Below are 17,073 nucleotides of genomic sequence, written 5' to 3' on the forward strand. Positions count from 1 at the left end.
GTACGATAGGCATTAGGCATGATGGGTGCATCAGTTCATCCACCTTTCTTCTTACCCTAATGCAGCAATCCCTCTGGAACAGGTACATCTAGATTTATCAGACCACATGACCTTCTGAGTGAGTTCTACAGATGGTTTTTTTACGATTTGATTTCACCAAACATTTAAGTGTTCGCTGATCATTCAAGATTTTTTTCCCGACCACATTTCTTCCTCGAAGATGATGGTTCTTGGACAGTTTGTAACCCAAGTTTAGTAGTTTCAGCAATCTCCTTAGATGTTTAATTTTGCTTGATGCCTGTCAATAATTTCACCGTTCTGAAACAGATTAACATCTTTTTTCCACAACCACAGGATGTGTCTTCCAATATAATTGTTTAAGAAATGAGAAGCTATTCACGGCATCAGTTAGGGTTAAACATAAACATAAAACATAATCCTCTATGCAGTAAATTTTACCTATATATATATATATATATATATATGTGTGTGTGTGTGTGTGTGTGTGTGTGTGTGTGTGTGTGTGTGAAACCTATGTGCTTGTATAAAGGATTCTGAAAACTGCATAGTGTCTCAGTGAGCTCGGCATCCTGCAGCAACAATACTTATTATCTGTCGCCTGTCACCCTACCTCGCCCCACCCCCACTCCCCCAACACATCTGTGCTGAGGAGACAAAGCGCAGGAGTGCAACACAGTGTCTAAAATCACTCCTTCACCCACTCTTTTATATATTTACTATACAGACCACACCGGTCACAGATGCCCATCCTCAAATGGTGGACCTAAAAGCAGATCAATGTGTGAAAAAATAAATAAACATTGTTCAATAACTCTAGTTTGACCTGTTGTTGGTTTTTTTAGTGGTTTATCCAATCATTCACGTTTATCTACATTATTAAGCTGAAAGCAGCTCATCAGACCAGAGACTAGCAACTGGGCTAGAGACAGTAGCTTAGAATAGAGTTAATAGCTTCCATATTTTTTTTATTTTATTTACGCTCTCTCTCTCTCTCTCTCTCTCTCTCTCTCTCTCTCTCTCTCTCTCTCTCTTCTGATCGGTGAACAAATTTACAATGGACATTTTATGTTTAATGATGAATGGAAAGAAGAAAAGCATGTGCTTATTCACCCCATAGAAAATTCAAAACATACTTATCTCATCTATTAAGAGTCCATGCCACCATTCATAGCTGCTTACTGTATTGTAATGTAAGCATTATCAAGTAAATCCTGTCACAATTCAGTCATGTTAGTTACTTCAGGATTTTTCTCAGCTAGAAGTTTCAAGTGAAAAGTCTATAACCATTGCACATTTTGGCCAACAGTGAGGTAGCAGGTGCAGGCAGCAAAACTCAAATTCATTTAAGGTTAATTATTTATTTAATTTGGTAAATGAATGTAATCAATCATTGTATTAATGATTAGATTTCATTATGAGCTATGTAATGAAGTCGTTTATCTAATAAACAATTAAACATTTAAATTACCTTACAAAGCAATGTATATTGGTTGTACACTGTATTTGCAGTGCACTGTGGGTAATAATGCAGTGAACAAGCCAGTGATTATGAGTGATTCACCGATTACAATCTGTAACTCAAAAATTTTTTTTTTTAATTTAATTTAATTTAGTTTCATAGGTCCCCTGGTGGTCTAGTGGTTTAGATGCAGCGCTCCCACCGCTGCGACCCGGGTTCCATTCCCGGTCAGGGAACCATCCTCAGCCACTCTTAGTGCCGGTCCCAAGCCCGGATAAATTGGGGAGGGTTGCGTTAGGAAGGGCATCCAGCGTAAAACATGTGCCAAATCAAACGTGCGGAGGATCCGCTGTGGCGACCCCTAATGGGAGAAGCCAAAACAAAGTTTATTTAATTTAGTTTCAATGGGTCCAGATGAAACAGAAAAGAAATCCAGATCTAGATTTTAAGATTCTAGACTTCCTAGATTTGACTTTGCTAAATAAATTGTTTGCTTGATGTTAACTGAAAACGAAAATTGATATTATTTAAATATTGAATCAATATTATCACGTTTTGACCATTTACAGGATCAGACAATGTAAATATTGCACTATCCATTAAAATGGGATTGTATTTGGCCATTGCACAAGTATGTATTAAAGCATAGCATTGACTTCATTCACACTGCAATTACTACAAACCTCTTTTTTTTTTTAGGTAAAGATGTAGATGCAAAATGATTTTAAGAAAACATTAACTCAACATCTTTTAAGACCTTTGGAAGACTAACTTTATTTTTTATCTTTTAAGACAGTGAAGTTTGGTATAATTTTGAATACATGTTGGGGTTGATGTATTTTGGGTTTGTGCCGAATGTGAAATTTTATCCAGGATGCACAAACAGGTCAAGTTGTAATTGTAATAACGTAATGAATCGCATTGAATGATCAAATCTATCATGCTCAGAAACAGGACACTCATCTAATTATTCCTTAAATCCACCACCACCCCCATTTTTTCCACTGATTTGTTATTTATTAAAAAAATGATGAAAAGCACAATACGTTCCAGAGTCCCTCTCTGAGGTAAATGTGCCTGGTCATTAATTGCATCTGCTTCATATGCATCTCCAAAACACGTTGTTTGAAGTCATTAAAAACACCAGCTGCGATAAATGTTCACGTCAGGATTCACAAAAAATTCATAAATAAATAATAAAAAATACAAATAAAAAAAACTCTGATTACTAAATAGATGACACAACCAGAGCAGTAGAGATTACAAGTCAAGTTTCATGAATGCGATACAAGGCAAAGCTTTATTACTGGAAAGACAAGTGAATAATGAAGAGGAATGATAACTCAAAAAAATAACTCTGGGGAAAAAAAAATAACGTTTAAAACACTAAAAATCTCAACATCGTATTTAAATAAATAGGACAGAATTATTTTACAATCACAACACGTCGTTAACCTACAACAAGAACGGATATTTAGATCATGGCGTTGTTTGCGATGTCTTACAAAGATTATAAAAGAAAGGTCATTGTTAGAAGACATGCTTTAAGTATATTTGTACCCACTAGTGCACAACTTCAGAGTCATGGTGAAACATCAGGAAACAATACGCTTTGTAGGAGCGAATCTCTTAACAACCCCCCCAAAAATTCATGAGAAAATCTTTTGAACGTCCTGTCAGTCAGGAAATCGATAGAATTGTGCATGTGTGTGGCTACAGTTCCTGGTGAGTCATGTGAAGTCTCTCAAAGAGCCATTCTTTACTTAAAACTGTTGCTAAGCAGTGCAGAGAAATTTAGTGTTGGACCAAAGAACAATAGCTCACACAATCACCCTCTGAAATCACACATGAATTTGGATGGACCATAATTGATATTGGTTTAAAACAAATAAAAAAATACAAATAAAAAGGGGGGCGTACATACACACAAAATACATTTTACAATGATTCAAATCCCACAATCTTTTGTTAAACAGGACCAGCCTGTTAAATTGTATCCCAAAATCCACCACAATATACTTTCTATAATACTCATACACATAGATCATTGTTACTGTGCTTATCTTTTTGGTAATAATTCCTTGTATGCATCTTCTACTCTCCAATGCCTCCCAATGCGCTATTACCATTTATCACAAATTACTTGCCACAAGTCTTTAACAGTTATGAATGATTTGTGTAACTCCACTGTTCAAAAAGCTCTACCCTAGAATTTATTTAAGAGCCTATAAAGTAAAGTATCTTGATTAGAAGTACATCCAAACCAGAGCAAGTATCCTGGGTGGTAACTCATTTTTCAGTTCCCACCAAACGCACGCCTTAAACCGAACCATATTAGCACATTTTACGATCATTCCAAAATATTTAGCACTTTTTCCAGCCTAATCACCCCCCAAAAAAAAAAAAGCATACATATGCAGCAGCTGTATCATATAGGAATTCCCCAACACCATTTATTATGTATATGCATGTTCATGCACTTTTCTTTAACATTATCTTGAAATGAAATGAAGTTAGCTAGCTACATTAGTAATCTTGGATGAAGAGCAAAGTGCTACATATTGCATGTGTGTTAAATTTCTGGGATTCATCATATTACAATATTAATTCTCTAGTTTGTGTTTTTATTTTTAAATGACAGTACTGACACTTTGAAGGGCACATTTTTATTACAATAGTGCTAATAAAATGTGCATGGTACAATTTGCTTTATATGGCATTGTTAATAGATTACAAAACCGTTTACAAGGAATCGTTACAAAGAATTACAAGCACAGTAACAATGATTTATGAAAACGGGTTGGTGAGATAGCGCTACCAATCGTTCCATGCGTTAAACCTGTCGAAATTCAGAGAGCCATGAAATTCAGGGTCCCTGCATGCTGCTCTCGCTGCCTGTCAACATGCGTCGAGCTGTCACCTAGCCCAATCCCGTAAAGCCTTCCTGACTGCAAATGTTACATTAATGTGTTGCACTTGAATGGTTGGGTTGCTCTTAAATCTGACATTACTTTGTGTCACAGGTTTACTCCACGAAACAACCCTTTGCTACAATAGAATTACGATAAGACCGGCTTGTTTTTTTGTTTTTGTTTTTTACAGCGGTAAAGGAGGCATGGAGGCACAACCACAAAGCGATCGCATGATGTTATTATCACAATGCAAACTATTTTTTTTTCTTATTGCCACTCTATATACTTTTCGTCACAAGCACGTCAATTGTTATTGCTTTGTGGTTAAAAGCAAATTTGTTCCGTTTTTTTATTCGGAGAGTAGCGCTGCACACAATAACTGTACAAGCTGAGGAATTTAGTTCGAACGAGCCATATTTAGATATGTGCTGAACCACCAGCAAAAGTCTGTCTCGAGACTTCTGTCTAATAGATCGATGTAACATAGCAAAAAAAAAAAAAAAACCTGTATACAAGAGATAGAATAGAGTGCTACATCAAGATTCTTAGGAAATGTGTAGAAAACCCATGTGGCATGTGAAGATGGTTTGATTTCAGTCTGTTGTAGATTCGATAAAAGTCGATTTGCATACGTTAAAATTTGTTTGAAATCCTTGTTGATTGAGCAAATATCAACATGATGCTACAACAGCTTTCTGACAAATCATCCTCGAGAATCTATATTATGTCTGAAGTCTAAATCGGCTGTGTTGGGCGATTTGGAGTCCCCTGAGGCTCTCTATCCATCATCCCTACATAGGAGACTTGTGTACCAATGGGCCAGCAGTTACACCTCCACCTTTCTCTGTTGTCCTATTGGGTAATTATTTATTAAAAAAAAGCACTTCCATCAGGTGATCTTTAATCAGAAGGGACAGTAAGCTTGTCTTTGGTTGCCTTTTGAAAAATTGCTGGCTGCTAATTTGTTCACCCTCCCTCCCCCACCCCCTTTTACTTCATCAATTACAACGTTTGACCATCTTAATGTTCGGCTGTTCAAAAAAGCCTAACATTACAGGCAGATTCCAACAGAATTACAGTATCAAGTCTGCACAGCAGCCAATTCACTCAGCATTATAATGCCAAATAAGCCTTCATGGCCAACAACCTCTTTCTCCAACACCTTTATAATAACCTGGGCCTTACACAGCTTTCTTATTCTCCACTATCTGGAGCCTTGCTCTCACAAGCATTTATATTCTATGTGTTTTAATAGCTTTTTTGTTATTGTTTTTTTGATATAGTTGACATTCGAGAGCCAATAATACATAATGTCACATTTAAGTCACATTACCGAACCTCATTTTGCTGAACACTGGTTCGTTATTTAATAGGTCGGACCACAAATTCTCTTAACACAGCAAAAGATGAAGAGATGATGGCTGATGATCAAACCTCAATCGAGAAAAAGCAAGATACTGCACTGTGTAAGACAGGTATGCACTGGTGTAGAGATCAGGACAAAGCGGACAGCAAAGTGTCCACTTGTTCTGAAATGCATTTTGTCGGGGGGTGAGGAAGGATTCCCAGACGAAGCCTTCGGGTGATGAGGACATCAGAAAACCCACCCCCCTTCCCCGGACTAAAGCACAGGGGAGGGAGAAGCTTGCAGGGTGAGGCGCGTAACCCCGCTGCTCACATGACTGAGCAGCTCTTGGCCTTCTCCTTCTTGAAGGTGGAAGACAGCAGCTGAGAGCGGCTGGGCAAGTGGAGGAGGCGTTTGGAGAGGCGGCGGTTGGGGCTTGACTTGGCCAGCGGCTGAAGCTTGTTGACGCAGGCCAGAGCCGCGGTGCGGAAAACGCTGTGGATGCTCTTCTCTGATGTGAAAGCAGAGCACTCCAGGTACGCCTCGGCCCCCAGTTGCTTTGCCATAGCTGAACCCTGGGGCAAAGGAGAAGATATATGCAATGTCAGGATATCGCATTTAAACCTTACTTGGCCAAAACAAAGACCTTTATATATCACACCTGCTCTTGGGTGATGGGAGTTTGTTTCTGATTGGAGAGTTCCATCAGTGTACACACATCCGTGCGCAGGTCCGTTTTGCAGCCGACAAGCAGAATGCGAGTGTTGGGGCAGAAGTCCATGATTTCAGTCTTCCACTACACAAATACAAACACATGGCACTTAGAAAATTGTGTGTGTGTGTTTATATATATATATATATCTCCCAGTGAGTGTGTACTCCCACCTGACTTAAGATGTATTAAGTTTACACTGCAAAAACTCCTCTAGTCTCATCTAGTCAAGGATTGCAATATAATTTCTAGCCGTACAAAATCATATTGATCTTGTTTTAAGAATAAAATACTATGTAAGAGAAGACTGAATAAGAGATTATTAGGATTGTTTTAATTGTTTTAGTTCTTAATTAGTTAAGAAAGCATAAAGTTTATTATACCTGCAAATTGAGCTTAACGGCAGAGACATAATTTTAGGCCTTGTATCTTTTAAGACCTTATTTTAGCTTTAATAACTGGTTTTGAGGTTGCCAGGAAAAAGATAATCCCACCTAGAACTCATTCCTATTATTTATTCCAAATGCTCGTTTTATGTGAACACCAACGCATTTATTTACAACCGATAACAAATTATAAAAGGTTTTGCGATATTCACCACACTCATCCAATATAGTTAGTATGGTTCTTTTTTGGAACTTTAAACTTTGTATTCTGAGAAGCAGAAAGTAATAATTTTGCTCGCACCGTAACTACTGTGGTTTACATTCGAATAAATAATTTGACAATACGCATGTATTCGTGATCTTGATTTCAATAGTAAGCTCGTTTCTAGTTTAAATGTTTTGTCTCATTTTAGGACAGAATATATAATGATTTAATTATTAAACTAAGAGGAATTCTCTTGTGTAGTAGCTCTGGTTTCACACAAATTAAGAAAAGCAAACCGTGTTAAAAAAATTAAATGTATAAGCTAGTTTTAAGTTAGACTAAATTGACTGCTTGGAATAAGTGATTTTATGCTTATTTTAGGACATTGTGTTCTTTTCTAAACCCTAGATATGTTTTAATGTGTAATTATATTATATCTTATAAGCACTGGTAGATCATTGAATTGTTTCTAGTCTGTATTTTCTTAAATTATGCATTTATTTCTTTGCTTATTTTATGCAGTGTAATATGTTTTTTAAAGGAACCACTTTGCTTGCTCAAAGATTTGTTCTATATTATATTATTTAGCTAGAATGGAGTCATATGATGAGAAGTTCGGAGCGCTACCTTCTTGAGTCCACTTTCGACAGTGTCTGGACGGCTGACGTCGAAGCACAGGAGCACTGCATCAGAGTCGCTGTAACAAAGTGGCCTCACATTGTCATAGTATGGAGAACCTGAAACGAGACGCGGGCAAAAACAAGAGGACGTCAAAAACATAAAAACGTGGAACCGAGTGTCCTAGCCGAGATGCAACCTCGAGAAAAAAATTAAGGTGGGGTTACCCGAGCTAGTCCTCCGTGCAAATCTCAAAACACACATTATTTTTAAAGGACACGAAAATGACAATTAAGTCCTAGAGCCTTATTGATTCAGCCTGCCTTCTTTTGGTTCTATGGATTATGCAACAGGAACAGTGCATTTGGGGCCATCAGGCGCTCCCACTCCTTCTCAGAATCCTTAAGTAAGCCACCCACCACCGTTTGTGTGTATGTGCGTGTCCCACACGCGCAATACCTCTGCTCCCCTCGTTTCCACAGCAACAGCCTCGGAATCTACCATCTGCAGCACGTCTTCCGCCCACTTCTCTATAAAGGCTTCCCTCAACTGACAATCATTAGACACAGAGCCGTGCCCACCCACCAGTTAGTGCCGAGTAAAATGCCTGGTTCGAAACACTGTTAAATGTACCTCACTGCGCACAAGCCCTTTGTCCAGGCAAATTCAACTGCAGCTCTTTGAAGCAGGAAAATTTTTTTGAAAAAAAAAAATTTCTCTGAATTACTTAATGGCGACACTCTATGAGGTGTAATCTTTGTGTATGCTTCTTCAAATCATACAAATTTAGCATGACGACATCATTACTTTAATGATGCACTCAATTAGAGCTTCAGAACGTCCATCTCAGCCACCATGCAAACATCTGTGCTTTGTCTTGCAATGCAGCCAAACAGAATCTGTTACATCTAAAAATAGAAACATTTTTTCTTACATATCTATGGAATATACATGGGCTATAGGATGAAAAAATCGTATAGTAATATATATTTTTTAATAAATGCAATAAATTGTAATTTGTAGATATTAGGAGTACCAAAAGTACCATTCAAATGTTATGTTAAATGGAACAGTGGCAGCCCAGTTGATAAGATGTTGGACTTCTGATCGGAAGGTCATCCCAGCACTTCCAAGCTGCCACTGCCTGGTCGCTAAACATGGCCCTTAACCCTCAATTGCTTAGCTGTATAACTGATAACTGCAAGTCGCTCTGGATAAGGGCGTCTTCCAAATGCCATAAATGTAACCATTGATTTGCTGTGAGCAGACCTACATCATGTCTGTCTTTTTTAAACAAATAATATTCATTCATTACAAACCCAAAACAGTGAATACTTTGTTGTAAAATCCGTCTCCATCGTATCATATTTTTCCATATGTAACGAGCCTGATACAAAGATTACCTGCTTCTCTATGCTGATACTACAGTAGCAATTTTGCAAATCAATAAGAATCTGCTGGCATTTCAGATTCAAACAGTCTGCAGAGACGACGCATCTTTAAAAAAAAAGAAAAAAAACACGCCACTGGCTGTCTCTCCTCCTCTTTCTTGCTGATAAGTCACGGACATTCATAGCCCGAGTGTGACCACGCATTCGATTGCCTCTGGTCTTAATGCAGCAATCGATAGGCATGCACACTGGGGATACGGAGGAGCCGTTTTTCATTTAAAGTTGACAAATTACACATCCGAGATGCTGGAGGTGCAGAGGGTCCGAGAACCTGGCTGACCTGCTTACATGGAGAGAATAATTACACAAACCCTCCGAAACCAACGATTATGCAGTATAGGCTGTTCAATTGCGGCAAAAATATGAGCGAAGTACAGGAAATGAAGGTTACGCTTGACTGAAGCAGTAAGTGCCCCCCTTCTGGTATTAATTGCCCTCTCCTGCAGTTTGGGATTAGAGTTGCTTTCTAACAGCAATAAGCATTGGAACATGGTGGGCAAATGACAATTTCACTGCCCACCTGCTGCTGTGTTCCTCCGCTAAACAAGACAACTTTTATGCCATCTATAAAAAGTTTGTGAGCCGTCGGAAACCACACAAAGGAAAATGAAGCAGATAGGACCAACGTTAGAGGCAAGAGCATAGCAGCAGTGGCCTAGCGATTTGCAAAAGTGTACAGATAAATGCAGGATCCTTCTACAAGATCAAAGGCAGAAGATTGCGAGGAACAGACGGAGGTGGCGTTAGCTTTTTTCCCCCTGCTTTTGTGTAGGCAACATTGGCTTATAGTGCACTCCATCTGCTCAACCTTTTCATTCAATGCTGATGTACTTCAAGCTAGTGAGGTCAGATTTGGTGAGGAAAAAAAAAAAATAATAATAATAATCGACATGTCTCTCTTCAAGCAACTTTAGTTCTAAAGTTCCATAAAAGTTACTGGCAGGTTGTAGTTACTTCAAAATTTTACTCGAGATACATGGTCTAATGGTTCGATTTGTTCACATTTTGCTTGAGTCGTTGCTTTCTGGGCCAGGGTTCTGTTGAAAACATGTCCCAGCTTGGCATTTCTTTTTCAGCAATCAGTCGTAATTACCGTACCCACCTCAAATGATTTTGCTTTTGTTTCTTCACACATCGTCTAAATACCCCCTGGCACTTTATTAGATTTGATATGGGGAACACATTAAAAGCCAGGAATCGTCCTGCTGCCTTTGTTAGTGCTTGATTACTTTTCAGTAAATGCCAGTTTGGCTCCAACTAGTGTTGGAGATAAGGGCTGTACCACTGACGGTTAAATTTTTTTATTTAGCTTCCAGATCAGCAATGTTCATAGTAGTGCCTTAAAAGATGTTTAGCTACTAATTTATTAAAATTTCCTTATGTGGAAGTAGTGGTTGCATGACAATAAAAAAAAAAAAAAAAAACAACAACAGTATTGTCTTTCCAATGTTTCAATTTCCATCTTCATATCTAAGAAAAAAAATCCAAAAAACTGCTGCAATGATAATTAAAAATGTCCCATCAGCTATGTGACTGAACACAAGAGCAATATGCAGTTTTAAACATAAATACACACAAAAAAACTGCATGGATCGTGGAGCAAACCGTAAGCTGCTAAATCATCCATTTCAAATGTGTTCACATCGTAATTCCTTATGGCCAATCGTACACATGATCGTTATCTAAATATCTGTTAGCTTTTAACCATAACTTCGGGACATTATGGCATATACACATTATGGCAGCAATTCATTAGTGGTCCAATACAAACATACAGGCAAATAGTTGAGCGTTAAGTATTTTACTTTCCACCACGGACCTCCATCGTTTAATCTCACAGCCTTCCTATTGTTATCCCTGAACCTTGGCAGCCAACTGCCACTATTCCGAACAAATATCCAGCAGGAAATTACTGAACGTATCAACAGTATAATCAAGCGCCAGAAAAAAAAATGGCCAAGAGTCAAACTTAAAACACCTTTAAAAGTTGAAACCTCTAAACCAAACAGATCTCAAAGCAAGAGTAGGAGGGCCGGGGGAGGTCAATATTACAAAGGATCTTGGTACAAGGGCGAGAAGAACAAAATGGTAAGCATATCCCACACCCCCACATTCCCGTTAACGATAGATGGGAACAAGTCTTTACGCATTCCTCCATGGAACATCCCCCACTCCCCGAATACACTCCCTGTCCTCACCCAGGCATAACGTGACCAAGATTCCAGCAGGATCCCCACTGGAAATTAAACAAAGAAAGGCCCCTCTTGCTGAGAAGCAGCTATCCATGACCTTTTGGGCTCTCCTCATTCACATAGGTCATCTGAGAGCTGCTCTTAAATTCCCACCTCACATCCCAGCCACACCTCCATTAGAAAAGCACTCATTAATCTACTTGCCACTCTAATGTGCTAATAGTCCGCTATACCTCTGCCAGGTCATCATACATAATTGCCTGCAGCATTTGCCAAGATCAGATCCACAGCAATGTGTTACACTTAACATATTAAGAGTCTGTCTGCTGCCAAAGCCTTGTTGCGAGTGATATACAGTGGACTACACAGTCTTCCCGCACACGTCCAGTTGGCCACCATGATTGAGAGAATTGATTTATTTTTTTTTGCTTGTAAATCCGAGCTGAGCATCCAAGAGAGCTGTTAGAAAGCCTGACGATGAGGTCAGTCCAATCAATGTGAAGAAGCTTAATAAGAAACCCTGCTCTTAAAATCCCAGCAGACATGGGAGAGCGGAGGTGGATCCTGGGTGGATATAATTAGTGCACTGGGAAACGCAGACAGATACAACGCGGTCACAGCCGTCCTATTACGGCTAAGTCTATAAAAGGTACTGTGTTGGAATAACAATAAAAAAAAAAGTCGCCTTTTTTTTTCTTTTATCCAGTACTAGTATGCAGGGCACACAATTGCAAAGTTTAATTGAGAGTTAAGAGGCATGTATAATAATCCAGCATTCTATTTTGATACGGTAGTCATTTTCATCAGTGTGCATGAACTGAAACAATGATGAATGACTAGTTTTTTTTTGTGGAGATGTTTATTGCTAATTTTGGGACGTCTACATTTCTGGTATTGGAATGCTTGAAATTTGAACAGGATTATTTGAACATTTTATGTATAAATGAGCCATAGAGCTTCCTGTTTCTGTCTTTCATCTGAATGGCCCACATTTGGACATTTGAGGTTTGGATTGAACCCATTTGATCCAAGAGACATGATAAACAGACTAATAACGTCAAACATACCATACAGCTGTTCTAATGCTCCGATAAGATTTTTCGTGACAAAATTTCTTGGATTCCACTTTGACAGCAAAAACCAAATATCTGTTAAAATCAGCCAGCATTAACAGTTCAGCCAACTATATCCAGTGCAGTTTATTTTCCCTGTTGCTCCATTATACCACCAAATCACTTTTAGAAAGACAAATTTTTTATATGCAACTGTATTCTAAAAATCTGGCTGCACTGAGCCGATATGCGTCTCGCAGGACAGGAGTTACAAAATATTTGATTGAGTAAAAAAATGCCAGTGAGGAAACCTGCTCTAATTCTGTCCCCACAGATCAGATGAATGGCTGGAAGCTTTCTGAATCCCTGCTGCAACCTCTCAACCTCATGTGCAACCCCTTAAAGCACACTCTGTCCCTCCACTGGCTCGCCTCCAAACACACCAGACAGATCAAAGAACATCTGCCAATATAAAATAGAGGATGATCACTGCAGGCCACATTTCATTCAGCCTTTCCAATATTGGCACATGAACGCCAATTAAGAAGGAGAAAAGAAGAAAAAACCCACACACACACAAGCTTTTCAAACCTTCCTCAGTGTTCAGACAGCCAGACACCACTCAGTGCTAAGGGCCCGGTTCTACACAGTGTCCAGATCAGTCACATGTTAAACCCACAACAGAGTCAGTTTAGTGTAAATTAGGTCAACGGGCTGCAACAGGAGGCCTTCAGGACATTTGAACTGACTAAACAGCCATGTGATCTTTCTTCATAACTACATACATCACTGCATTGTTTCTTATAGGTTTGCTTTAGGGATGCAACAACTATTCAATAAAATCGATAATAAACGCTTGAAAATGGCGGAGAGTAAAGGGTCAACCAGTAGCTGGAAAAGAAAACACACTGGTATCACGGATGAAGGGGAAACATCAGCACGGTGAGCAAAAACTAGAATCTTCATCATGTAAACATGGTGTAGTTTAATGAAGTGCTATTGTGTAAACTGTTGTAACTTGGGGACAGTCGCACTGGATCTGCTCTGTCGTGACTCTCGAGCATCAGGTTGCGCAATCACCTGTCTCTCAACATAGTGATGGATTCAATTAAACCGGTGTGAACAAACACTAAATCTAAATTCAGCAGCAGTAAACGATAATTTTTAGTCACTGTTGTGGTTTTCGGCGAACAATCACGCATTTGTACACCAATGCATATTTTTTTTCCTTTTTTTTGATTCTGTTAGCTTGCTGCATTTCTTCATTTCATTCTCTTTTTATAGCATTTGTATACTACAACAGAATTTTGTGTATCATTGAATTATTATACAAAATGTAATTAATCATATTCTAGATGCCTATACCTTCACAACTAAATCAAATGTCTATTTTTTTAGCATGGTTGTAAACTTGCCATCTGCAATTGTTATTGAAAACAACACAAATGTTGATTTACATTTGCACACAAATACTTTTTGATTTTTAAAATTTTACAGAAAGAAACAGTCCAGCATGAGGCAATTTGTTTAAAGGAAAAAAATCCCCCATGCAGTCAACAAGCAGCCACTAGAAGCTATAAATTGTCAAAGTTGAAGATAAATTAAATTAAATTCAATATCTGGCTTTTGCCATATATATATATATATATATATATATATATATATCAGAATAATCGTTAATTGCAGCCTTAGTTTCCTTGAATACGATTTTCATGAAACAGCAATATCAAAAAGGTGATTTATCAAATGTGCGTCATTGTAGTATGCGGTTTAAACTTTCCACCTTCAAAATATGCGCTCGTAATATTATACATAAAAATAAGTTCATTTTACAAATACAGAATACACCTTTGCCAGCATTCGCTAACTAGGATTAGCACAGCTAACATTAAAGTTGCTGGTCAAACCTGGGCTGTAAACCAGTTTCAATTTGAAATTGAATTAAATCATAACAAAGCTGTTGCACCGAATCCAGGAAAGAAATGCAGAATGTGTAATTAGAATGATAAATAAATATCCGATTCACTGTCCATGTTATGTCATGCTAGCTCAATTTAGCAGTGAGCCCATTCTACTTCGAAAAATGCTCGAGTGTGCATTACACGGTACTTCAGACCTGAGGCTAATATTAATTTGGGACACGTTTGTTAATATAATAATATTAATTTGATAACTTGTTCTTCATGTTAATCGAAATATATTGTGGTCGGCTTCGATGAGGACAATTCTAACAACCACTACATGGTATTTCAAGACATTTCCATGATCACACAATGGCATTTGATGACAAAGTGAGAGTAAAGCAATGTGTTCAAAAAGAATCCTTTCAAGATGAGACACGACTTTTTTTTATAGTATTATGTACAAAATCAAAATCCAAATCTGTTACAAAAATAATATCGGACTTACCATCAATTAACAAATCAATTTTAATAAATGTATACATTTTTGCTACCCATCAAATCTCAAAAAAATTATGTTACTAATCTTAAATAATCATAATAGAATATATATTTATTTTATTTCTCTTTTCTCCCTATAGCAAACCCTTCAGGGCTACCTGTGACTAAATGTCAGATATTGTCAGAATTATCTTTATATGCTTTTCATGAGTTTTACATGAATTACAACAAAGATGACGTGAACGATTCTCGAGATTTTGTGATATCTTACCTGACGTGTCCCACAAACTCAATTCCACACGCTGGTCTTCAAGCTCCAGGCATGCTGTGTAGTTCTCAAACACAGTGGGCACGTAGGTCTGTGGAAACACACACACACACACACACACACACACGTCTATTAGCATCAGTGCCAACACAGGAATGGAAACTAGACTTATTATCATGCATTTTTATGACGTTATATAAAGCTTTGATGTGCATTTTAAAATAAAATAGTTATATTATATAGTATAATATTTGATGTATTCAAGTGTCATGTTATACCAGAATAAAAAATAAGCATCACAAGGGGAAGGCTGCATGCTGAGCAACGTGCAGCACATGCACGTGCATACATGTGCTTGTGCAAGGTACTACTCTGCAAAAGGCGCAAAAATTATTATTATTTTTTTTAAAGAGCGTTTAAATTAATTCATGCACAGAAATCATTAATTAAGATAGAAATCTGTCTGAACGCCACAACTCAGATTATGTTCATAACAGTTGTAGGATAAGGTTGAATTTATGTCTTAATATATAAAAATCTAATAAACCAAAAAAATAAAAGCACAAAAAAATATATGACCAACCTCTGGATAGCAGTCCTTTGCCAGGACCTGCAGCATAGCAGTTTTCCCGCATTGCACGTCACCCACCAGAACCAGTTTACATCTAATCACTATCGGCTGTGTGTTTCTTCTCTCCTTCATTTTCACTGTTTATTTGCAAAAAAAAAAAGAAAAGAAAAGAAAAAAAAAAGAAAGCGCAAATGCCTACAGATAAACTCGGATCCCAAGTGCGTATCTCGCCTCGCCTCGTCTCCGTTCCACAGTTTGATGCGCCTGTTTGAGCGGCTGCAGAGTTATTATAAAGAACCGCACCAGCCAATGAGCGTGCGCCAATGTCTCCAACAGCCAATGAGCATGCACCACTGTCTTCAGCAGCCTATAGGATCGCGTCATTCTCTGCCCGTGCGTCTCGCCTTTGCTCCACTGCCCCAAAATTGTCGCGAGATCCGAAACAGCACAGCGCGTGCTCACGAGGGTGCTGAAACAATTACACATTATATTTTTTATATCAAATATTAACACATTAATGTTTTTGACTCTCTGTCTAAAGTGACACTATTAACTTTTATGCACAGGATACCACAGAAACTGTAACTGCGTCTCAATCAGCATACTAGGGGACGTAATAGTGTGCAAAAAAAAAAAAGAGGAATGACACCCTGCATGAATATGTATATATGTATATATGTATATGTATATATCATACCCTGTATGTGTACTTCGAGTAAATACACCTATTAATAACATCATGACACTATGTCTATTAAACTCTTCAATATTATACAGAAACGCAGTATAGAAGGATGAGATGCGTCACAAACAGGTATCTCATACAGTCTCCTTTCACTGTAGCCACAGCTGCACCACCCACATACATCATCTCTAGCAGAACCATCAATATTAACCTCATTAAATAATCCCAGGTTTTCTATGCATTTTTTTCCATGCATTACATTCAGTGGAGCAAATTGTACTGGAAAGAAATAAGAATGAATAAATAGAATAAATGCTTCATTAAAAAAAAGCCTCCTTGTATCAACACATCCAAGAGAAATGCAATGAAATGAAGAGAATAGACTATTGGGTAAATTTTTGGTAAACTGGTAAATTTTCATGGACCTGTATATATATATATATATATATATATATATATATATATATATATATATATATACACTGTATGTCAGTGATTCTGATTCTGATGAACTGCAACCGACTTTGATCTATAGTAAGGTGATACAATGGCACCCCATTCATAAAAAATAAGCAAGAAAGGAATTGCACATATAATATTGTGTGATATTTTGAGCTCATGTCACCATAAACATTATATAATTCGAATTCAATATATTTGGGTTCAAGCTTAAATTAATTTTTATAGCCAATGCACATGCTCACACATACATCCTTTTTTGCCATTTTTTTTAACATATTTAATTCATCAATTGCACCTTAAAACACCATAAGCAAAATGCTGTATTGACTACC

The 17,073-nt window shown here is 37.7% G+C and overlaps 1 protein-coding gene across 1 annotated transcript; it reads right to left on the bottom strand.

The window, feature by feature from the left end:
* Positions 1-2,752: 2,752 nt before the first annotated feature.
* Positions 2,753-15,864, bottom strand: rnd1b (Rho family GTPase 1b). Its single transcript, XM_083569945.1, has 5 exons — positions 15,607-15,864; positions 15,027-15,114; positions 7,668-7,777; positions 6,399-6,533; positions 2,753-6,312 (listed from the first exon to the last, which is right to left on the bottom strand). Exons 1-5 carry the CDS (start codon positions 15,724-15,726, stop codon positions 6,067-6,069), a joined length of 699 nt encoding a protein of 232 aa, XP_083426071.1. The 5' UTR covers positions 15,727-15,864; the 3' UTR covers positions 2,753-6,066.
* Positions 15,865-17,073: the final 1,209 nt, after the last annotated feature.

Source organism: Silurus aristotelis (assembly GCF_946808225.1).
Source record: "Silurus aristotelis genome assembly, chromosome: 19".
Taxonomy (NCBI): Eukaryota; Metazoa; Chordata; class Actinopteri; order Siluriformes; family Siluridae; genus Silurus; species Silurus aristotelis.